Source organism: Phalacrocorax carbo, chromosome 2 (assembly GCF_963921805.1).
Source record: "Phalacrocorax carbo chromosome 2, bPhaCar2.1, whole genome shotgun sequence".
In the NCBI taxonomy this organism is placed as follows: Eukaryota; Metazoa; Chordata; class Aves; order Suliformes; family Phalacrocoracidae; genus Phalacrocorax; species Phalacrocorax carbo.
The window spans coordinates 76,553,999-76,572,971 of NC_087514.1; the positions used below are offsets into that span (position 1 = coordinate 76,553,999).

Genomic DNA, 18,973 nt, shown 5'->3' on the forward strand with positions numbered 1-18,973 from the left:
AGTTATAAAACAAGAACAACAACAACAACAAAAAACCCAACCCCAAAAAACCCCAAACCTTTCAAGTATGAAGAAGTGATTGACACGCTTGCTTTTAGCAAGCAGGTTTTTTTTCTGAGTGCCAGTTTGTGCAAAAACTGAAGATTTACACTTTGTATTGGGTTTTCCTGGGACAGCTTGCAACTTTACCTGTAATCTGTTACTATTTGAATGCAAATCGCTCAGCTCTTGTGAATTTTCTTCCTTTAGAGAATGTTAAGTCAATAAAGATTATCTGATAAAAGCCATCTTCTTGATGCAGGGTAACTGGTAGAGCTACCTGCAATTAGCGCACTTACCTCAAGGAGGGAAAACATGGCAGCCACCTGATTGAGGTAGATATATATAAACATATATTTCTCAATACTGGAACAAGTGTAGCAATTAAGCACATTCCGTATTGTACCTAGATTTTTGAAAATCAGATAGAGATAGGTAAAGTATCCAGAGCACTGGGAGAAGTTCTCAGGCTAAAAAGTACCTTTGGGCTGCCTGGATTTTACTGTAGTCAAACTACTTACTACTATTTTGTATTCTGATAAGGACTCTGAAGGCGTAGGAAATACAGCAAGTTTCTTTCACTTTGAGAAATGGGGATAAGATACTGGCGTACTGAAATATCCAGGACAACCCCTGTTGTTAGCTTAATTTTTGTTTTGTTTTCTTTCTAACTGTTGTGAATTGACAATTTGTATGATGGCAGCACTGCAACACAATTTGTATCAGAAATGTTGTCCATCTGTTGCTAGCACCTGGGGTAAGTGACTTCAGGAAGTCTAGTAGAGCATCACTGTTGAGGACTTTTTTTTTTTAAATATTTTTTTTTTAAGGCAAACTATTCTGAGCATCAGTGTGAAAGGTGTGGTGATATGACTTAAAACTGCAAAGGTCGAATGATTCAAACATGATTAAAGAAAGAAACGCAGAAATGCAGGCAACTTGTTTTATTGATAATGGTGGCTTTTTTTTTTCTGAGGGTGTACAAAGTAACCTATTATTGCAACGTAAGCAGTGCAAAAGAACTATTGTTTTTTAAGTACCCATATATTATAGTCTTTTTCTTACACTCCATTGTTTTCTTTGCATAAATCCCATTACTGATTTGCTCAGAGAGTGGGAACCCTGCCGTTTGGTTCCGGGAGTGCTCGATGGTCTGTTCTAACACAAGATCGGATTCTGGGTATTAATCATGAAGAGGCATGGTGGTTCTTCTTTAGGGATGTGCCTATGATTTCTGTGGTGGTGGTTTATTTTTTTGTTTCAATAGGTTATTAAGCTGTCAGCTGAGCATATAAATCTTTACCCCATATCTGAGATTCTTAAATACCTTCTTTTTGGTAAGGCTTGCTGTTCTGGAGATGTGTAACGAGTTCTGTATCTAACTGCAAGCAAGTCACCTGAATGACAAATGTCCTTGCCCAAGGTGGGCAATTAGTGCTGGGGCAGATTGCATGGTGTAATATGTAAATGAATCATTATCTAAGCAGAAAGGTGTGTGGTCAATATAATTAGGATCATAGGTTTGATCAGATGGGACAGCTATTTCTTGACCTAGTTAATTACTTATCTAGTGCCAAGGATCACTGTATAGGGAAGGAGGGGTGGGGTATCAAGCACACCCTGAATTGCAGCAATTGAGCAAATTGGCTAGAAAGTAGAGATAAGGTCCATATTGCTGATAGTTGAAGCAAGTAAGGATAGCAAAGTAGTGTTGTGTGAAGTTGTTCAACATGGCACTTGAACTTAATCAGATTTTCAGTTTGAAGACCTGAAGAACAATCTCATTAGCAATCTGACAGTTACTTTGCTCACTGGTGTCTGGTGAATTTTAGTGGTCTGTGTGAGGATCTTGCCCCGCAGCAGGTTTATCACTTTATCAGCTCTGTCCAGGGCTGTGAAGAATCTTCACCTATCTCCTGTTCAAACCCTCAGTTTGAACCTGAGCCATCAAGAAGACAAAAGGGGTAGCCCTATTGCCTTTAAGAAAGCAGGCCCACGTTCAGATGGGATAAATTCCTTTGCTTTGTGTTTTGTGCTACTCATTCCTTTGTTAGAGTTTTATCAGTCTTTGAGTTTTCAGGGTTCCCTAGTCATAAGGTTGCATACACTTGAATATGTAATTTAGGTTGTCTGCCTGTGGTTGCTGCTTCCCAAAGCATAGAGATTTGAATATCTATTCTTAAAGAGAATGCATTTGTATGGAAATAGTGGCTCCTGCAGCCTAGGTAACATCTTCCCATCTCTCCTCCCTACCCGGGCCCGAGACACACAAATGTGTTGCTGCAGTGCCGGATCTCATAGTCCACCAGAGGTCATCCTTTCAAGTGCTGAGCCTTCCAAGGTTAATGCAGGGCGTCATCAGCCTGGGCTGGGACAGACTGTCCAAGGCAGTTCGCAGAACGTCTCCCGTCCACTCGGTGCAAGCGTGCTGTCAAAACCTGACTCCCAAAGCCCAGTGTTCTTGGAAGCAGCTGGCCAGCAGCGCTGCTATAACCAGAGCTCTAGTAGATTTGATGCCAAGTAGAACAGAGCTACCTTGTATTTCACAGGTCTGAGCATGGCGAGGGCAGTGGGTTGAAAAGGATCAAATATCCTGTACCTTCTTTCTGTGGGTTACAACTTCCCCTGAAAGAACATGGGAAGATTTTTTTTTTAGTACAAGCGAAAAGAAAATGATTTCGAAGACATTTTCTTAGAACGGGCAGGTGTGTGTGACATGCTGAAATTGTCAATAGCACCTGGGTACAAATATTCCCTTTTTTTATCTTTCTGAGGAGGAAGGAATATAGTCTGACTATGCACTTCAGAAACTTGGACAAAACATAGAAAGTGCCCTGGTGAGAATTCTTGAACAGGCTAAAAGTTTAATGAGCAGCAACACATCATTATGGGTTGCATCACTCTGTCAGACTGCATGACCACCGTCCAGTATAGTGGTTAACACGTATGGATTGCTAAGTTCATTAGAGCCTTGCTGTCCTTTTAACTCAGTTTAAGCACTGTAGTCTAAGTATCAGCTCTTTGATAAGAGAACCATGCAAAATCTTACTGAAAAGCCTCTTTAAAAAGAAAAGGAATACAACACATTACTTTCTCAGGGTAATAAAACTAAACTTTAATTTCTATTGGTAAATACAGTTCTCTGTCACAGAAAGCAGGTATTTTCAGGGACTTTATTGGTGGGTCTGTATTGACCAAAACCAAAGAGCTTGGAACATGCAGTAAATTAGGGTTTTGGTAGCGTCAGTGGCAGTCGCTTGCCAGACAGTGACTTGCTTTGGAGGTAAGGCTAACTTACAATTAAGTACAAGCTGAAGATATGTTATCAAGATATGTGTGCACCAGCAGAAGAAAAGGAATTTCTGTATAAGCATGGAATTATCTACTGTGACGGATTTCCTAATATAAACTTAATTTAGTCAGTGCTGTTTTGTTAGAAATGAAAAGGAGCCTAGTTTGTTTAAAAAAAGAAGCAAAAAGACACTTTATCAGAAAGTAACTGCCTCATTTTTGTAAGTGCTTTCTAGCTGTAGACAGCTCTTAAGAAGTGATCGCTTTCACCAAGAACCTTGTGCATTTGTTTCTTTTCTGTATTTCAAGACTTTATTTTAGCCGTAAACTATGTAAACTGTCTCTAACAGCCACAGTGGTTTTAGTCTCATTAAAAATAGAACAAAGCTTTTAGCATTTCTAAGCCTGTCAGTTGGATTCCCTCCTTGCTAGCTGATTAAAAGACAGCAACCATGATGTATTGAGTTTTCTTCTACTATAATAAATGGCAGTCTGGTCAAAAAAGTGCCCATGGTGGAATGAATATACTATCCATTTTCTCTGTGCAGAGTACTGAGAGACAGCTAAATTCTTGCAGAAGCTGTTCGTTTCTAGTAAGAGAGGACCGCATCTAGTGAGAGAAATTTAACTTGACGTAGTTCCTGCCAAATTCCGGGTTCAGTAGTGTTGAAAACCCTGCTAATGCCAGTTTTGCAAGGACCAGCCTAGAGATGCTGAATCTGTAATGCTAACGTGTATGCGTGCTGTAAAAGTGCGTTGCTGGAGCTGTCAGCTAGCATGGTGTGCTTCCTCCTGCCTTACTGGAGAAAAGCCTTTTGTGAATAAACTGCTGCTACCAGATACTGTTGGAGGTTGCTAATTGTGGTCCAGCTCTTTCCAGGTTAGATTTATTTATTTATTTATTTATTGGGGGGTGGGGTGTGTGTGGCGAAGAGCTACTACCTTTTTTTTTAAAAAAAAAAAAAAAGCTCGCTAGTAGGTAACAGTAGGTTTTGGTGTGAAACAGTACTGCCCTGATAGCAGTTGCAATGCAGTTAATGATGTCACGTAACTGGTAATACTCCTTAAAATAAATCTGAAACACATTCAGAAAAATAGCTTTCTGGCTCAACTACATCAGTCCATGTATTTAAGAAAGCTTTTTTCCTCCTTGGTGTAGGAGGAGTAACACTTCACTGACTTGGGGCATGCACACTATGGGGTTTCGGTGCTGATGACAGTGACCATACCCCAAAATTTTTTGTTGAATTAAAGCACTTTCTGGTCAGTGGGTTATTGAAACCCAGACGGGGGTCGGGAGAGAAGTTCCTCCAAGGTCAGACTGGTAAGCCTTTCTGCCTTCCCCCGTATCATGGGATGTAATATAATTCCTGTGATTCATTTAACAAATTCCCTGCTGCTGCAGAGACGTACACCACGGACACAGGTCTGTCTTGTCTGTCAGTCTCATTTTCCTTCTTTCTTTGCTAATTCCTGGTATGTTGTGTTTCTTGTAGCTATTGTATATGTTGCGTGGTGGGCTGGTCAGTCTGCTGAAGGTGGTGTGAATGTGTGGATAGCAATAGGTCTGCATGCCCTGCCAGGTTAAGGCATGTTTTCAGTGATTTGCGGCACCGAGGATCAGAGGTGCTGTGGTGTGCTGGGAGGAATGTGCTGCTGCCTTTGCTACTCCCGTAATCCCAAGCTGGGCTCGTTTTTTCCTGGTCTCTAGGGTTATCGCTCTCAGCTTTGACAGCCAGTATTGTAAAATCAGAAGGATTCCTGCAGTTAGTGGCTTTGCTACTTCAGGAGAGAGAGCCCAACTTTTGACAAAGCTAAGTGGCTTTATTTTAAGCCCTTGTTTGTACAAGCTCTCTTAGCAATGGGAATGCTAAAATTCTAGGCTCACGGTTACTCTGTTGATTTACTGAGCCTTTCACTTGGCTTTCACCTAGTCAAATGACTATAGTTAAGAGGCAGGAAACCTAGTTACAGGTCTTTAATTATGTAATATGTGGGTTGTCTGAGAACGTGCTTTAAAGTTTTTTGCCTAGTGTGCAAAGCCTGTTTTTTCTTTATTTCTATAACATGGTAGGCACTGGCCTGGGGAAGACGTGACTGGAGCTCTGGCAGAAGACATTAAAACATATGAACTGTGTTTGAGTAAACTTGAAATAATTTGCAGAGCAGTGACTTTGGACAAACCCAAGAGCTTTGCTCTTCTCTCACAACTGTACTTGGGACAAATTTCCTTGAGCTTTGGGGCATCAGCAGGCTGAAAATATTTTGTACAAAATAGCTGTCTGGTAGGGGACTGTGCTGCTGTATTTAGTCACTAAGAAGCCCAGTGACTTAAATCTTTTAAGAAAGGAGCATCATATGCATTACTAATTGATCTAGACTGTGGAGTTTGGATTAGAGCTTGAACATTGATCTGGATCTGTCAGGTGGATTTCTTCCTGTAATAGCCTATGTGTTTTCCTTTACAGGGCTAAGAGTAAAATTGAGTGACACAACAGAATCTCTGTGGATGGCTGCGGATACCAGTAAGCTATAGGAAAGTTTACTTAGATAAATAGCTGGCTACTGGGCACTTAACATAATGGAGTCTATTCTCCTCATTGTACATTCGATGGTTTAAGTAAACCTAAGCTGCAAAATGACAGTATAAAGAAGCGTAGCATAGAAAACAATGCAGAAAGTTACTTTACATAAATGCAGATAGTCTTTTGTTTGGGAAGTGAAGAATCACATGAAGCGGTCCTCAGAAGAAATGCTGCCTAATCTGTTTATTGTCTAAGGAAACTCCAGAAGCATGTTAAGAATGGCAGTACTGGGTCAGATAAAAAAAGGTTCATCTGCCTCTGTGTCCTTTGTCTAAGAGCAACAAGTTGCAGATACAAAGAGTGAGTGTGATTTCTCAAAGTATCCCCTTCCTGATTCTGGAGCCTGGAGCTGTGTCCACTCTTTCATAGCCCTTGATGGACACCTTTTCAGTGAATTTTGATTGCTTGTTTTGGAAACCACTTACACTTGAACCCTTTGCAATAGTGTCCTCAGTCTGTGCTAGCAGAAGGTATATCATTTTGCCTGAACAGAGTAAAGTGAATGTGGCTCAAGTAATGACTTCGCTAATTTTCTCTTTATGCTTGACTAGTTTTAAGATATCTAGTAGCATCGCCAGGTAGGGAGCAAGCTCCTGGCGCAGCAGGAGTGCCTTTGTGCAAACTGAGGTGTATCTGCCTTGAAAGGCTCCTAAACTGCAGTGGGACCCGTCAGCACGTCTGACTTGACTTTCTGTTGTGCTGGATGGTGTACAAACATCAGAAGTATGCCATGATCTTAATTTGTCGCTGTGGGACTGCTGGCATGAGTACGCGTGACTCTTGCTCAATTGAACCTTTTGTTCAGGGGCATGGCTGTGTGGGTTTGCAGACAGCTACAGTAAATCCAAAACCAGGGACTGTCATCTTGGTGGTCTGGACGTCCTTGGTCTGGCCATGCTCCCAGGAGCTTCTGAGAAGCCGTGCTGCCACTTGTAGCCTTCCTTCATCTCGTAATCTTTCAGTGACTGCTGAAGTTAGAAAAAGTTGAAGCCTTCAGTGAAAGGGGATTTCCAGACTTCTGGAGAAAGCTACTCTGTCTCTGCTAATGTCAGGCCCCTTCCTTTGCAAAGAAAGAGGGAGAAGGGAAGTATAGATGATACTTTATTTGTACTTTCAAATCTGCCTCCTCCCTTCTCTAAGCCCTATTTACCTCTAAGAGTATCCTGAGTGACTGACTGGATAACCTTTGCTGAAGCAACCAGGATGAGAGGAGCAGCAATAGAGTAGTAGCAACGCGCTGGTCAGCCCAAGAATGCTGTTTTGTACAGATAATACTCTTCTGAGCTAAACTGCTGTTGGGAACAGTAGCACTTGGAGCTGAAGAAGTGATTAAAGAGCATGTGTGCAGACAGCAGAGCTGCTATAGTATATGGCTATCCAATTCTCTGATTAAAAGACAAGATTTAATGTTTTCTTTGATAACTGAAATGCTTATCAAGCTAGCACAAACAGCAGCAAACATTGTATGTGATAGTTGAAGGAGCGCAACTTGAAAGACTTGGTTATAGATTGAAAAATAAATCCAGATTGTCCTGGTTACTGATATGTAGAGATAACACTGTCTATGAGTGGACTTTGGCTCTTAATGCGATGCAAGCATGTTTTATTTTGTGTTGTGCAATGTAAGTGTTTGCAAAAGGACACTGAAATCTAACCTGTAATGATGGTGTGTTCGGCTTATATGAAATGCTAATGCTTTAAAGGATTCGGTAAAAAATAAACCCTGCTTCAGATCCTTCTAGCACTCTTGCTAGCCTACTTGATTAAATCATCCTTGGTCGCAGATGCTGACTGACAGAGAAAATAGTACGTGCAAACAAGTCAGTGAGGGCTAATGCTCAGCGAGCTTCTAAAAATACTACAATAGCTGGATGGTACAGTAAGTTAAGTAACATGCTTTAATTTCATATTGAGAGCATTTATTGGAAGAGGAGGGAGAGCTGGGGATTAAAACATGGAGCAAACACATGACTTAGTGGGAGCCCGGTTTCAGCAGCAGCGGGGGGGAGGGGGGATGGTGATGGACCAAAGCAGGTGCCCACCTTGCTGAGGGACTCGGCCGTGGCCCTGAGCTGGAGCCCAACGACGAGGCCGCTGGCACGCAGCAATTATATAACTTTTGTTTCCCCCCCCTTTCTTCCTTTAACCTTGTTCCAGTGTCTGTCTGATCTCTGCTGCAGCTGGCCAAGTGCCACTGTTTGTCTGTGCACAGCGGACACAAACAGATTCTGGAGGGTCATGTGAAAGTACCCTGAGCTCTTTAAATTGCACTGCCCTTACCTTTTCTCCTCTGCTGCCCGCATTGCTTTAACAGGTGTGGCTTTGTTTATGGATGTCTATTGCTTTACTTTAGCACTTGTGCTGTGCTGGCCCTCAGTGCCTGGAGGAAACCTTTGGTTCCATGCTTTGCTCAAGCTGCAGGAGAAGTCTGCAGACCTTCTGGGCAGGGGTTTGCACATAACAAAACAGGCAGGGGTGTCAGCTTTGTAAGGGCAGCACCGCCAATCATTAGTCATTGAAACCTCTGCTTCTGAAAACTTTGATACATCTTAGCATGACTTTGGCTTAAGCTTTGTGAATAACACCTCTGGTTTGTAGCATCTGCTGTTACAGCTGTAAGGTGATTCCAGAGGATGAATCCTATTCCTGTAAATTATTGGCAATTGCTAGTTAAAAAATCTGTTTAAATTGAAGAGTTATGGGCTTGCAACCAGCTATAAGCCTGAAATAAGGTCTTCTCAGTTAAGTGCTTGTGTGTTACTGCTGTAGGAAACCCAAAGGTAAAAAGATGCATCTTGGCTACATCTTATGCTCTTACTACATAGTACTGAACGAACTTTGCCTTCCACTAGGGAATTCTGTGTCTTGAGACAACTGAAAACAAATAGGTGTGTAACAAATAGCTTATAACTGGTTTTCCTGTTCTACCTTTTGTTTCTGTTGGAATGTCGTGTTGCTCTTCCAAGCCAGGAGGCAATACGCAACTGCATCCATCTGTCAGATGTCTGGACTCGTTCCTGGGCAGCAGAACTAATGCTGCTGAACAGCATCAGTGGGGTTTTAGCTACCTGATAAAAATACGTGGTCGAATTGCATGTGGGGAAACATACAAGGAAAGCTCTGTACTAGGAGGAAGGATGTTCTGCTGCTTTGTCCTCCATACCTGCGATGTTCACCTCTCAACCTTTTTACTAGGTTTGAAATAACTGAAGAGCAATCAACTTCAGCTTTAACTTTTGACTGAAACTTTCCCTAGATAAATATATCCTCCCCCATTGTTGTCCTTGGAGCCTTTGAAAAAAGTACATTAAACTTTCTGGGGAGCAGACTCTTAGTTTTGTATGTGCTTTCTACTTCCTGCAGTGGTCTTTGCATGCTGCAAGTCCCAAATTTCCTGCCTGATATTTAAAATTGAGATGATGTGGGCCAGGTCAGTGCTGGCTGTGTGGTATCCCAGAGAAAATGAGATACAGCCAGTGAAAACGACTACCACTCCAAAAGTGGTAATAATGGTAGGATGTGATACCCTGTGTTTGCAAGGGATTTGATGAAGACAGGAGCTCACGAGTTGCCTGTTCCTAACACGTGTTCAGTTAGCTCCAGTGAAAGAGCTAACAAACATTGCCATGTTTCAAGAAACTAAGAATAAATACAGTTGTACTGACAGAAGGTCTGATTTTTTTTATTCCTAAGAAGCAACTACAAAAATTTGTGAGACTAGCTAGATGTGGCTCACGAAACAATAGCCAGTGTCATGAAAATCAGTGGCAAGGATGTAAAGAGCTATAAGGGGAGGTAGCCAGTACAGAGGCAGAAGTCTGAGTAGTCCCAGTTGCATTTGGCTTAGATAGATGGATGCCATATGAATCTTACCATACATTATTTACTTGTAAAAACCTCCCTTAGTCATACCAGTGTTGACAGTTCTTTAATTACAAACGCCTGTGGGCTCCTGAGTTGATCCCTGATGGTGAAGGCACTTGAGTGGTGCTTGAGTACTTGAATCAAAGCTGAAGTATTTGCTGTTTGAGACAGTCTCTCTGAAAAAGAGGTAATATATTTTATTTCATATCCTGTATAACTGTATACAGTTCATATCCCAAGTACTACATCTATTATGTTTTTGAGCATTAGCTTGTATTCTGTAAACTGGATATGTTGGGCTGAGAGCTCATGGTTGTGCATCGTTGAATTGCCACTTACTGTGTGCATGTTAGTTCTCTGCCATAACTACGTCGTTATTTGCCACGAAGGTGGTTCCTATGTTCTGACATAAATGTGGGTCGTGCCATTGTGTATTTATCCCACACTTTGGGCACAGCAGGAACATGTACGCAGTCACATGTATCACTACAGCAGTTTATGGTTGGTGATATATCAATGCAGTCAACTTTTATGCACTTGCTTCTGTTTTTCCATACCCACCCTTAACTGGTATCTGCAAAGGTATGCCAACTGTGTATACTGTGTACCTGCTTTAAATTTCCTCCTCATACTTCTAAAATGTAATGCAACTTATCTTGTTTTTCTTATTTTTTTGTTTATAGTTCAATTTTCCTGTTTTTTCCTAGCCGCCGTCTTTGGCAAGATCTGTGAGAATCTGTGGTATTTTAGCCTTAGCCAAATACAGTCTGTGTTAAAACTTCTTGAAACCTGATATTGTGAGAGTTCTAGTATGAAGAAAAAAAAAAAAGAAAAAACAACAGGTTGGCATCCAGAGCCATGGATGTTTATCTAAACTGAACTTCTGATTCCTCTTGAGGTTTAGTAGTTCGCTACTGAATCTGTTTCGGTCCAGTTAATTAGTTACAAACCCCTAAGCCACAGACTTAGAATTAAAGAAAACAAAGCCCCAAGCCTCCACATAATTTGATGCAAGAAGAAACTTTTGTTAAACTAGAAAGTACATTTACATTGTTATTTCCCAGCTTGAAATGCAAACTGATGTACAAATGATTCTGGATTCTTGCCACAGGTATTAATGTGGCAGTCTAGTGTCCCCCTATAGTCTTCCCCCCCATCCTGTCTTCTCTGACATTGGTTTCTCCTTCCGGAGGTATGGCAGGGATTTTTTTTTTTGTACCAGCGTCTTGGCTCCGTGCAATGTAGCTCACAGGGAGTACAGAATGCCTGGTTTTGGTAAGATTTTCTGCTCTTCTGTTTTTAGGACAATGTAGATCAGACTTCGGCTCATGGTCGGCGGGATCTGGTGGAACCCAGTTTCCAGGAACCATCTAACCGCATCTCCCTGAACCACCAAGGTAAGAACAGTGGGTGGGAATCCAGGCTGCGTGGAGGAGTGCAGAGATGGTTTTGCCTCCATGTTGCCATTTCTTTCTCATTCTCGGGGGGGGGGGGGGAAGTTCTGGATGGTCAGAGGAAGAATGCTGAAGAAATCGGTTTTTATCGCAATTGTCCTTTGAGCAATGGGTGATGATAAAGAGGAACCTGTGGTGCATCTCAAGCCTTGACCCAAACTGGTATTGCTAGCCTGGGTGGCAGGGATATTCTCCCATAATTAGGAGGGGGAAGGAGGGAAATACTGAAACTGAATTCAACATCTATAATGTTAAAGTTGCGTTTAAAAATTTCTTGACTGCCACAGGAAGGGTTCAGGGCTGTGGCTCAACTGTTAGAGTAGGAGAAAAGTATGTTTGCTTGCTTTGCATGACAGAAATCATCTTATTCAGGGAAAGAAGGTCCTGAACTAGATGTTGTAATGGTGGTGCAATAGTTTAGCTTCTGTAATTCAACAGGAACATACACAAAAAGTTAAAATAAATTCTACAAGTTTTTCTTTGCCATTTTCTGTCTGTTCAGATACCTAAAAAAAAAACAAAAACAGTTACTATTATAGTAGGGACTTTTTAGCTCAGCATTATTGTTTTGGCTTTGAAATAATTAATAATAGAGAGTTCCATCTTAAACAGTGATGTCCCCCTTACCCTCAGGGTTCCTGATAGCTTAATTTATTCCCCTCCTTGTGCCCCAAGTCTTCCAGTTTTTTAAAGCTTTGCTTTCAATTGAAAATAGAAGATAACAGGTTGCCATGTTATCTAGTCAAAAACTTGAAGCAGCACAGGCAGTGTGTTGTGGCATGCTTGCATGCATACAGCACAGTTTATAAATACCATTTTTTCATCCATATTAGAATGGACTGTTACATTGATTTCACTTACCTTGGGATGTGCAAATCCTGGAGCATAGCTATAAAGGTGACTTATTGAAGCTATTTGTAAATACCCCTCTTTAATCAACGGATTTTGGGGGGGAACACATTCTGTGTGATCGATGTTCATGTGTTAAAGTATGTGTGGTTGCTGCTTACGAAGTCTGAACACTTATATTGAAGAGATAGATAATACTGCATTTTGATAGAGAAATGCCCACTTTGCAGCCTCACGTTTTCCTGCTTCCTTTTTGGGTCCTTTTCCTCTATCAGTATAGCAGTACTGCAGAAGGATCCACACAGTGTCACCTGATGTGTGCCTCTGCTTCAGCCACTTTGACACAAATGTCTGTATGTGAACTTGTCCAGATTAATTTATGAAAGAGCTATCTTTAAAAAGAATGCTTTGCCTAGGGGCCACTGGCAGTTTAATGCCTGTTTCTAAAGCAAGACCCAGTTAACATTTTCCCCAATACTTTCCGAAGTAAAGATCGCTTTTCTACCCACAAATTGTTTGGGATGTTTTTTCCTGTCAGCTGACTGATAGCGATCAGATGCAGTGTTTCTAAAATCGTACTGATTTTGTTGCTGAAGTAGGTATTTAGCACATTATTAATCTTGCCTACCCCCATGACCATGAAACGCTGTTACGTAAGTGGCATGGATTAAGAACTGAAACCTGAATGCCCAGTAGCGGCCTCTAATGCTGCACTGGGCTGTAGCACCTTCGTCTTTTTGCAGTGTCAGGGGGAAGCGATGTGCCTTGCAGGCATGATACCTGCTGCTCCAGTTTTTTCTTGGAAGTGGAAGTGGCTGTAAGCATGATGGTATGTCACGTCTCCTGTGTTTGATCTGTCCAAGTGTGAGCGTCTACTCTTTCATAACATATGAAATACACATTTTTGTCCAATAACTTGAAAGTGCAAGTATTTTAAGAGCTGCCACATATTCCAGCAACTGATCAATGAATAGTGTGTAGAAAAGTAAAACATGAAGAGCTTCAGAGGGAGTTGCGACATGGTCTGAACTAGCTCTGATTCAGTCAGTCGCACAATAAATAGGAAGACTAGATGATTAAAATAAATGCGGTTTTTAAGTTTTGTGGCAGCTGTTTTGGTTTTTTTTACCCTTACAGTAAACCAAAGCTTTAATAGAAAATAACGGATAACATGCTGGAATCGACTTCAGTGAAAAACTTAGAGTAAACCTGTGTTCAGAGGTAGCTTGCAGGAACACTGCTTGCATTTAAGTTAATCTGTTTGGTGGTGTGTCTTGATCATGCTAATGATAAAGATATTTGCAACAGACTACGGCAAATGTTGATTCCAGTTATATACAACATTACTTGCTGACTTCCGCTTATACAGACTAGCAGATCTAAAGCTTTTATTCCGGTGTTTTGCAGGACTTTTAAGGAAAACTGATAGGCTTGCAACAAAGCTGGTTTCATATATACATAATGTGAGCAGAAATTGTGGAAGGATTAGAGTTGGCTAAAATATTTCATGTGTTGGGTGCTTCCTGTCTTTTTTCCTTTAATGTGCTGTGCCTTAAACGCTGCATCTGAACTCTGAGCAACCGTACTTATTACGCTGTTTTATGTATACACTTCCAATTCATACCGTACTTATTACGCTGTTTTATGTGTACACTTCCAATTCATACCTGACCACATTGCTCAGTGAGCACGGCAGATTTGCCAGTTTCTGTTGAACATTAACTTACAGCCTTTTGCTTTTCACTGGGAGAGCTTTGGTACAAGCACTTGCAATTCTGAACCAGACCCTGCTTTCCACTGCCTATAAAAATGGTGATTAGCTTCCTCCCAGGCATCTGAATCCCTTCAACACAAGACTGAGATATCCCTGCCAACTGTCCCTGCGTGAATAAGCTCTTTCTTGTGAAGGGTATTTCAAGTACATGTTTCCTGCTGAATCACTCTTTTTACACAAGCAGATGCTTTATAACTGTTCAGCTTTTTATTTTGAAAGAATATCTTGTAAAGACTGGGGAGTAGAGAATACTTTTGTAAAATGAGGAGTCTTTAAAATAGGCAGGTTTCATATGAAACAGGTGTAAAAAATTTGCGTGCAGATGGAATGGTGTATTTTCCTAGAAATAGTTCAATAACTGCTTATATGTAGGTATGCTGATAAATGCAACTTTAACAACAAGTATTCTTATATCCAAGCCATTATTTAGTATCCACTTTTCAGTGATGCTGATAGTTGGGTAAATTCTGTAAAGGCACTAAACACAGAGAGTAGGAACTAGGATTTCTTACCTCTATTCCCCAAAAGCTACTTCATAAATCAACTGCAGTAGGAAAGAGTGAGCTTCATCCAGCTGAACAATACTAATACCAACTGATGTAAAGGCCCAGATACTCTTCAGCTACCTGTTGAAAGTTCTAGAAAATTAACAACAGCCAGCTAGGATTTGGCATTTAATAAACAGCAAGTCAAGTATTTCTTGAACAGTCCTTCCAGAAGTTGTAGTAAAACCTCTAGGCTTAGAGAAGAAAAAATGTGTCTAAACTCTGTGGCGTTTCCCAAAGAGTTAAGGAAGGAGGTTAAGAAACGATCAGAACAGCTATTTAGGATCTTTAAAAACACCATGAGAAAGAGGAAGTGAGAGAATGCTTAGGATGGGACAGGTATTGTTGTTTTTCTTATTTTTTTCCCCCTCAGGAGTGGCGTGTGGAGATGAAGGAAACTGTAGCCTCCTCAGCCATGTCTCGCTTTGCAAAAAATTTAGCACTCACAAATGTTTAATATCTTGCAATGATGGGTTCTCTGCAATGTGTAGCCCTGCAGCATTTGTACCCTGTCCAGTAGCGAGGGATAGAGCTGGGGAAGCACAGTAGTAATTTAGTCAAAATACTTGGATTCATATGGAGGTGCTGTTTTGAGGCCTTTAGTGGGGTTGTAGGTTCCAGCACTCGTTCTCTGCGCCCCGTTGCAAAGGATGCTGCTGGATCTCCTCTCTCACCAAGCACCCTGGCAATGCAGCCTCTGTTCCTTGTGGTGGAGCGTACTGCTCTGTGGTGCCACCAAAGTTAACCCTGAATGTGTCTCAGTAGCAAGTCTATCCAATGGATTTCCCTGTGCTGTCTAGGAGCAGCCTTGCCAGATGAAGTATGCTAGCAAAATACACGATGCCACAGAAAACCGTAAGCCCAACTGAATTGGTTTACTCTGTCTTCAGGGGGGTTAAACCTGTCAGCCGTGCCACTGCTGTTTCTTGTCTTGCTTTCTACTACTTTGTTTTTCTTTGTTAAGGTTTATTTCAGAGCTCATTTTTCTGTTTGTTTTTCTAGCAAGCAGCAAACAGTGCCAACTCCAGACCTGGACGTGAAATTTACGGGCAGTACATTTTATTGGTACTTGACATGTGCTTTTTAGGGTTGTGTAGCCACTTCTTTTTCAGGATTTTGAAGCCAGGCATAAATATGATGCATTCTGTCACCTTAACTTTTAGTGGAAGCATTAGACATTAAATTCTGGCACTTTCTGTACATGTGTACTTGTGGGATGATTGTTGGTGTCTGTACAAATGTGTTTTGCCACGGGTTTGTGATGAAAGATCTGTCTTCCTTTTATTATTGCATTTGCATGCAGCCATCTCTTGAGGCACTCTCAGCTCTTGTTGGACTTCATGCTTTTTGTCACAGCAGTTCGTGAACAGAACTGAGCCAAATATTGTGGTATCTCTGTCTCCATAGCCAGGTGGCTTTGGCAGCAGGAAGAAAATGGTGATAGGAGTTGTTCTAGCCAATAGCTGTCCTTTGCTAACAGCCAGCTCATCCTTTGGTCTTTCTTGGTTGGTCATGGTAGGAAACCTTGCTTATAGTGAGGCAATGAAGATGCTGGGGTTGTGGATCAGTTGCCGTTAGGTTTCCTGCACGTAGGTACAGATGACTTGTTCCCATCGAAACTGGAGGGATCCAGAGCAGCTGCCAACTTGCATTGCACTGCAGCCTGCTTGTGAGATAGATGCTGTCCTGTACCTTGCTGGCTAGTAACTAATACATTAACATTTATAGAGACAGTGAATGTCAGCGGTGGTGGAAACCACCCTTATAGCACGCTGCCTGGGTCCAAAAAATACAAGGCCATTTAAATACGGACAGACTTTTGAATGAGTATGGGCTTAGATGAAGTATTGCGATGCCTAAGATTTAGCCCAGAGAAATAATCTTCTGTAGCACTCTTTCTCCACCACTGCTATTATTACTTGCTTTTGAAATCTTTTCTTTTGTATCTGCCTCAGGAAAGGCATGTGAGGTTGAGGTGATTTTGTTATTTGTTGTGTAGCTAAGGAAGAGTGTGTTTAGTAACGGCTGTTGCTACTCCTGATATGCTTCAGTTGTGGGATCCCACTGGGGTGACTCTGTTACTTGGTGTATCAGAACTAACACCCGTGTTTTTGCAGAATCCAGCTGGTACTGAATGGAAAACGTAGAGTGAAAAACAGATAGTCTTGTTTGTATTGCAGATACAATACCAAAAGCTGCCAGACATTCATGAATTCTTCTGCATTGTATAAATGTTGTTGTTATTGTCCAGCCTTAGAAAAAAAACCACCATTAGTGCCAAAAAGATTTACACCGACTACCCTTATGCAGTGAGCGGAGCCCTCGCTTCCTGCCTAGCTCATTACAGTCGCTTTTGTCTTGTTTTGGAGAAGGCTTCCGTTGTATTTGGTGATGAATCTTGTTAGCACAGTTACTAGGAGGGCACCCATAATGGCTGTGTAGAAGTTTAACTTCCCTCATTATATTAGTTTCCAAACCCTTGGACTGACAGAACTCTGGAGAGAAAAAAAAAAAAAAGATGAAAAGAGAAGACAAAGTAGGTTGGTGTTTAGTACAGATAATTTCAGAGATTTGCAGCAAGCTACAGGATGACAAAATAGACCAACTGATTGAGTTTAGCAGGAAGACTGTATATAATAAGGCTGTTAATGAAGACTGAGTGAAATGAGAAGAAATAGACCAAAAATGGTTGAAAATGGTACATGTTCAGAGAAACATGTTTGGAGGTAACTGATGGATTTTCTTTAATTGAATTTTTTTTTGTTTTATTTCCTTTTTCATATATCAACTTTTAGTATCAGCTTTGCAAATCTTCAATTTTGGATATCTTTATAATTAAATGTGTTCCTGTGAAGACACCTGATATGAATAAAGAAAGCTCAAATATCTCATAGTTGACAAGCATGGGATTTTAAGCCTGTTAGAATCTCTCAAGATTTACTGTGTTCTTTGGGTAAATTTCTCTGACAAGGTAGGATTCAGTGCAGGGAAGGAGCCCTCTGTCTTGGTTGTATAGGGTGTAACATGGTTTGCCTTGGGGCTGTTATTCATTGGAAGTTTTACAAGTGGAGATGTAGAAAAAATTAAGAATTTTAAAGTAAACCTAAAGCAAGAAGTATTATGATATGAAAAATCTTCCCTATTCATGTGACTGTCAAAGTGAATTTTAAGCCTATTTTGTGGCCTATGGAAAAATGGTAAAGGTATTACCATGTTTGTAATGAACTCCTTACCATGTTGGAGGGGAGATGGTCACTGGGGTAGAGCGGTTGCATTGGGAGAGCAGGTAGAGCTGGGTAGCGAGTTGGGTTCCTTGCTCAAGATAGTCCATGATGCACCACCCCTCTTCCTCAGGGACTGAAGCTCTGTTAGGTGTATGACATCTGAGAAAGTGTGTGTGGGGTTTCCATGCTGAAGATAGAGGGATTGTGTTCCCCCACCTTCTCTTTCAAGATTTGTATCTCGAGTTATCGTGGGGGTGGGGGGAGTAGATTTACAAGACCTGCATTTTGGGGTGATTAGAAGCTCATTTCTTGTTATTGTAGATTCTTGTCTAAGGCTTTGGGGGGGGATGTGGATTGGGCATCTGGGTGGCGTGATTCTGTTGCTTCTTTCCTGAGTAAGAGGGCATTTACCTCCCTCACCCCTTCCTTATGTGTCACCTAATGGAGAACAAGTTAGCTTAGTACTTGTAGAGAGTCATCACTTTAGGCTTATAAGAAACCCACCACAAATCAAATGGGGAGGGAGACACTGTGAAATAAATTGTAAAATAAAATGTTATTTCCAATTCACTTTTGTCCTTAAGGAATGTGCATTTCCTGCTACCGCTGAAGCAGAGCTAAGTCTAAGTGTTGGAACACTTGTCATTTTGCACCCTTTGGCTAGGTAATGAGGGGGTAGTGTAGGGACGCCTTCTTTTCTTGTCTGGGGGTGTGCACTCCTAGACATCCTGTAGAAGACTTTTTTCTGTACTGCAGCTATCACACAAGAACCGGCTGAGTGAAACAGCGCGCATTGGGGGTGGTCGGGAAGAAGTGGGGCTGTATAAATGTATTAGTCTGTTAGAAGAGTCTGCTCTGTTAGTGGGAGGCAAACGTTCACATTGTGTATTTGTTTACTGTTGGCATGCTTCCCCAGAGGTGTATCAGCTCCGTGGGGTGATGTCATCGGTGGCACAAATACTTTCTGTGCTGGTGCGGCTTCTCCAGTTGTGTCGGGGTGGCTGGCCGCTTGCCGAGCACCCGTCTGCTGGCAGCCTGATACAGCAGCCTCGCCGGTGGCTGCTTGGGAGGAACAGCACCTTGCGTGGGCTGAGAGAGGCCTCTGGAAGGAAAGCGACCTGGGAGACCTTCACAGAGATGACTTCGGGCTTTTCATTTTTGGGGCTTAAGCTCCTGAGTCCAACACTTCTATTGGAAAAGGTGTGCTTGCGGAAACTCAGATACAGGAGGGAAAACAGTGTCTGAACTCGTGATGAGGTGCTTCTCCGGGGTGCCTGAGCTGAGCTTGTTTCTTGCTCTTATGTCTTTTCTAAGTCAGTCCAACATTCTACGGGTAGTGGGCTCTCTC

At 41.7% G+C, this 18,973-nt stretch overlaps 1 protein-coding gene across 4 annotated transcripts in view; it reads left to right on the forward strand.

Moving 5' to 3' along the window:
* The window catches only part of GRB10 (growth factor receptor bound protein 10), a 145,520-nt gene that overhangs the window by 49,793 nt on the left and 76,754 nt on the right, over nucleotides 1–18,973 (forward strand). For all 4 annotated transcript variants that reach the window (XR_010371552.1, XM_064443310.1, XM_064443309.1 and 1 more), the window contains one exon: nucleotides 11,083–11,176. Coding sequence is in view for 2 of the 4 variants with exons in the window: in XM_064443310.1 (XP_064299380.1) it covers nucleotides 11,083–11,176 (94 nt within the window). In the remaining 2 variants the exon portion in view is untranslated. The remainder of the gene's footprint in view (nucleotides 1–11,082; nucleotides 11,177–18,973) is intronic.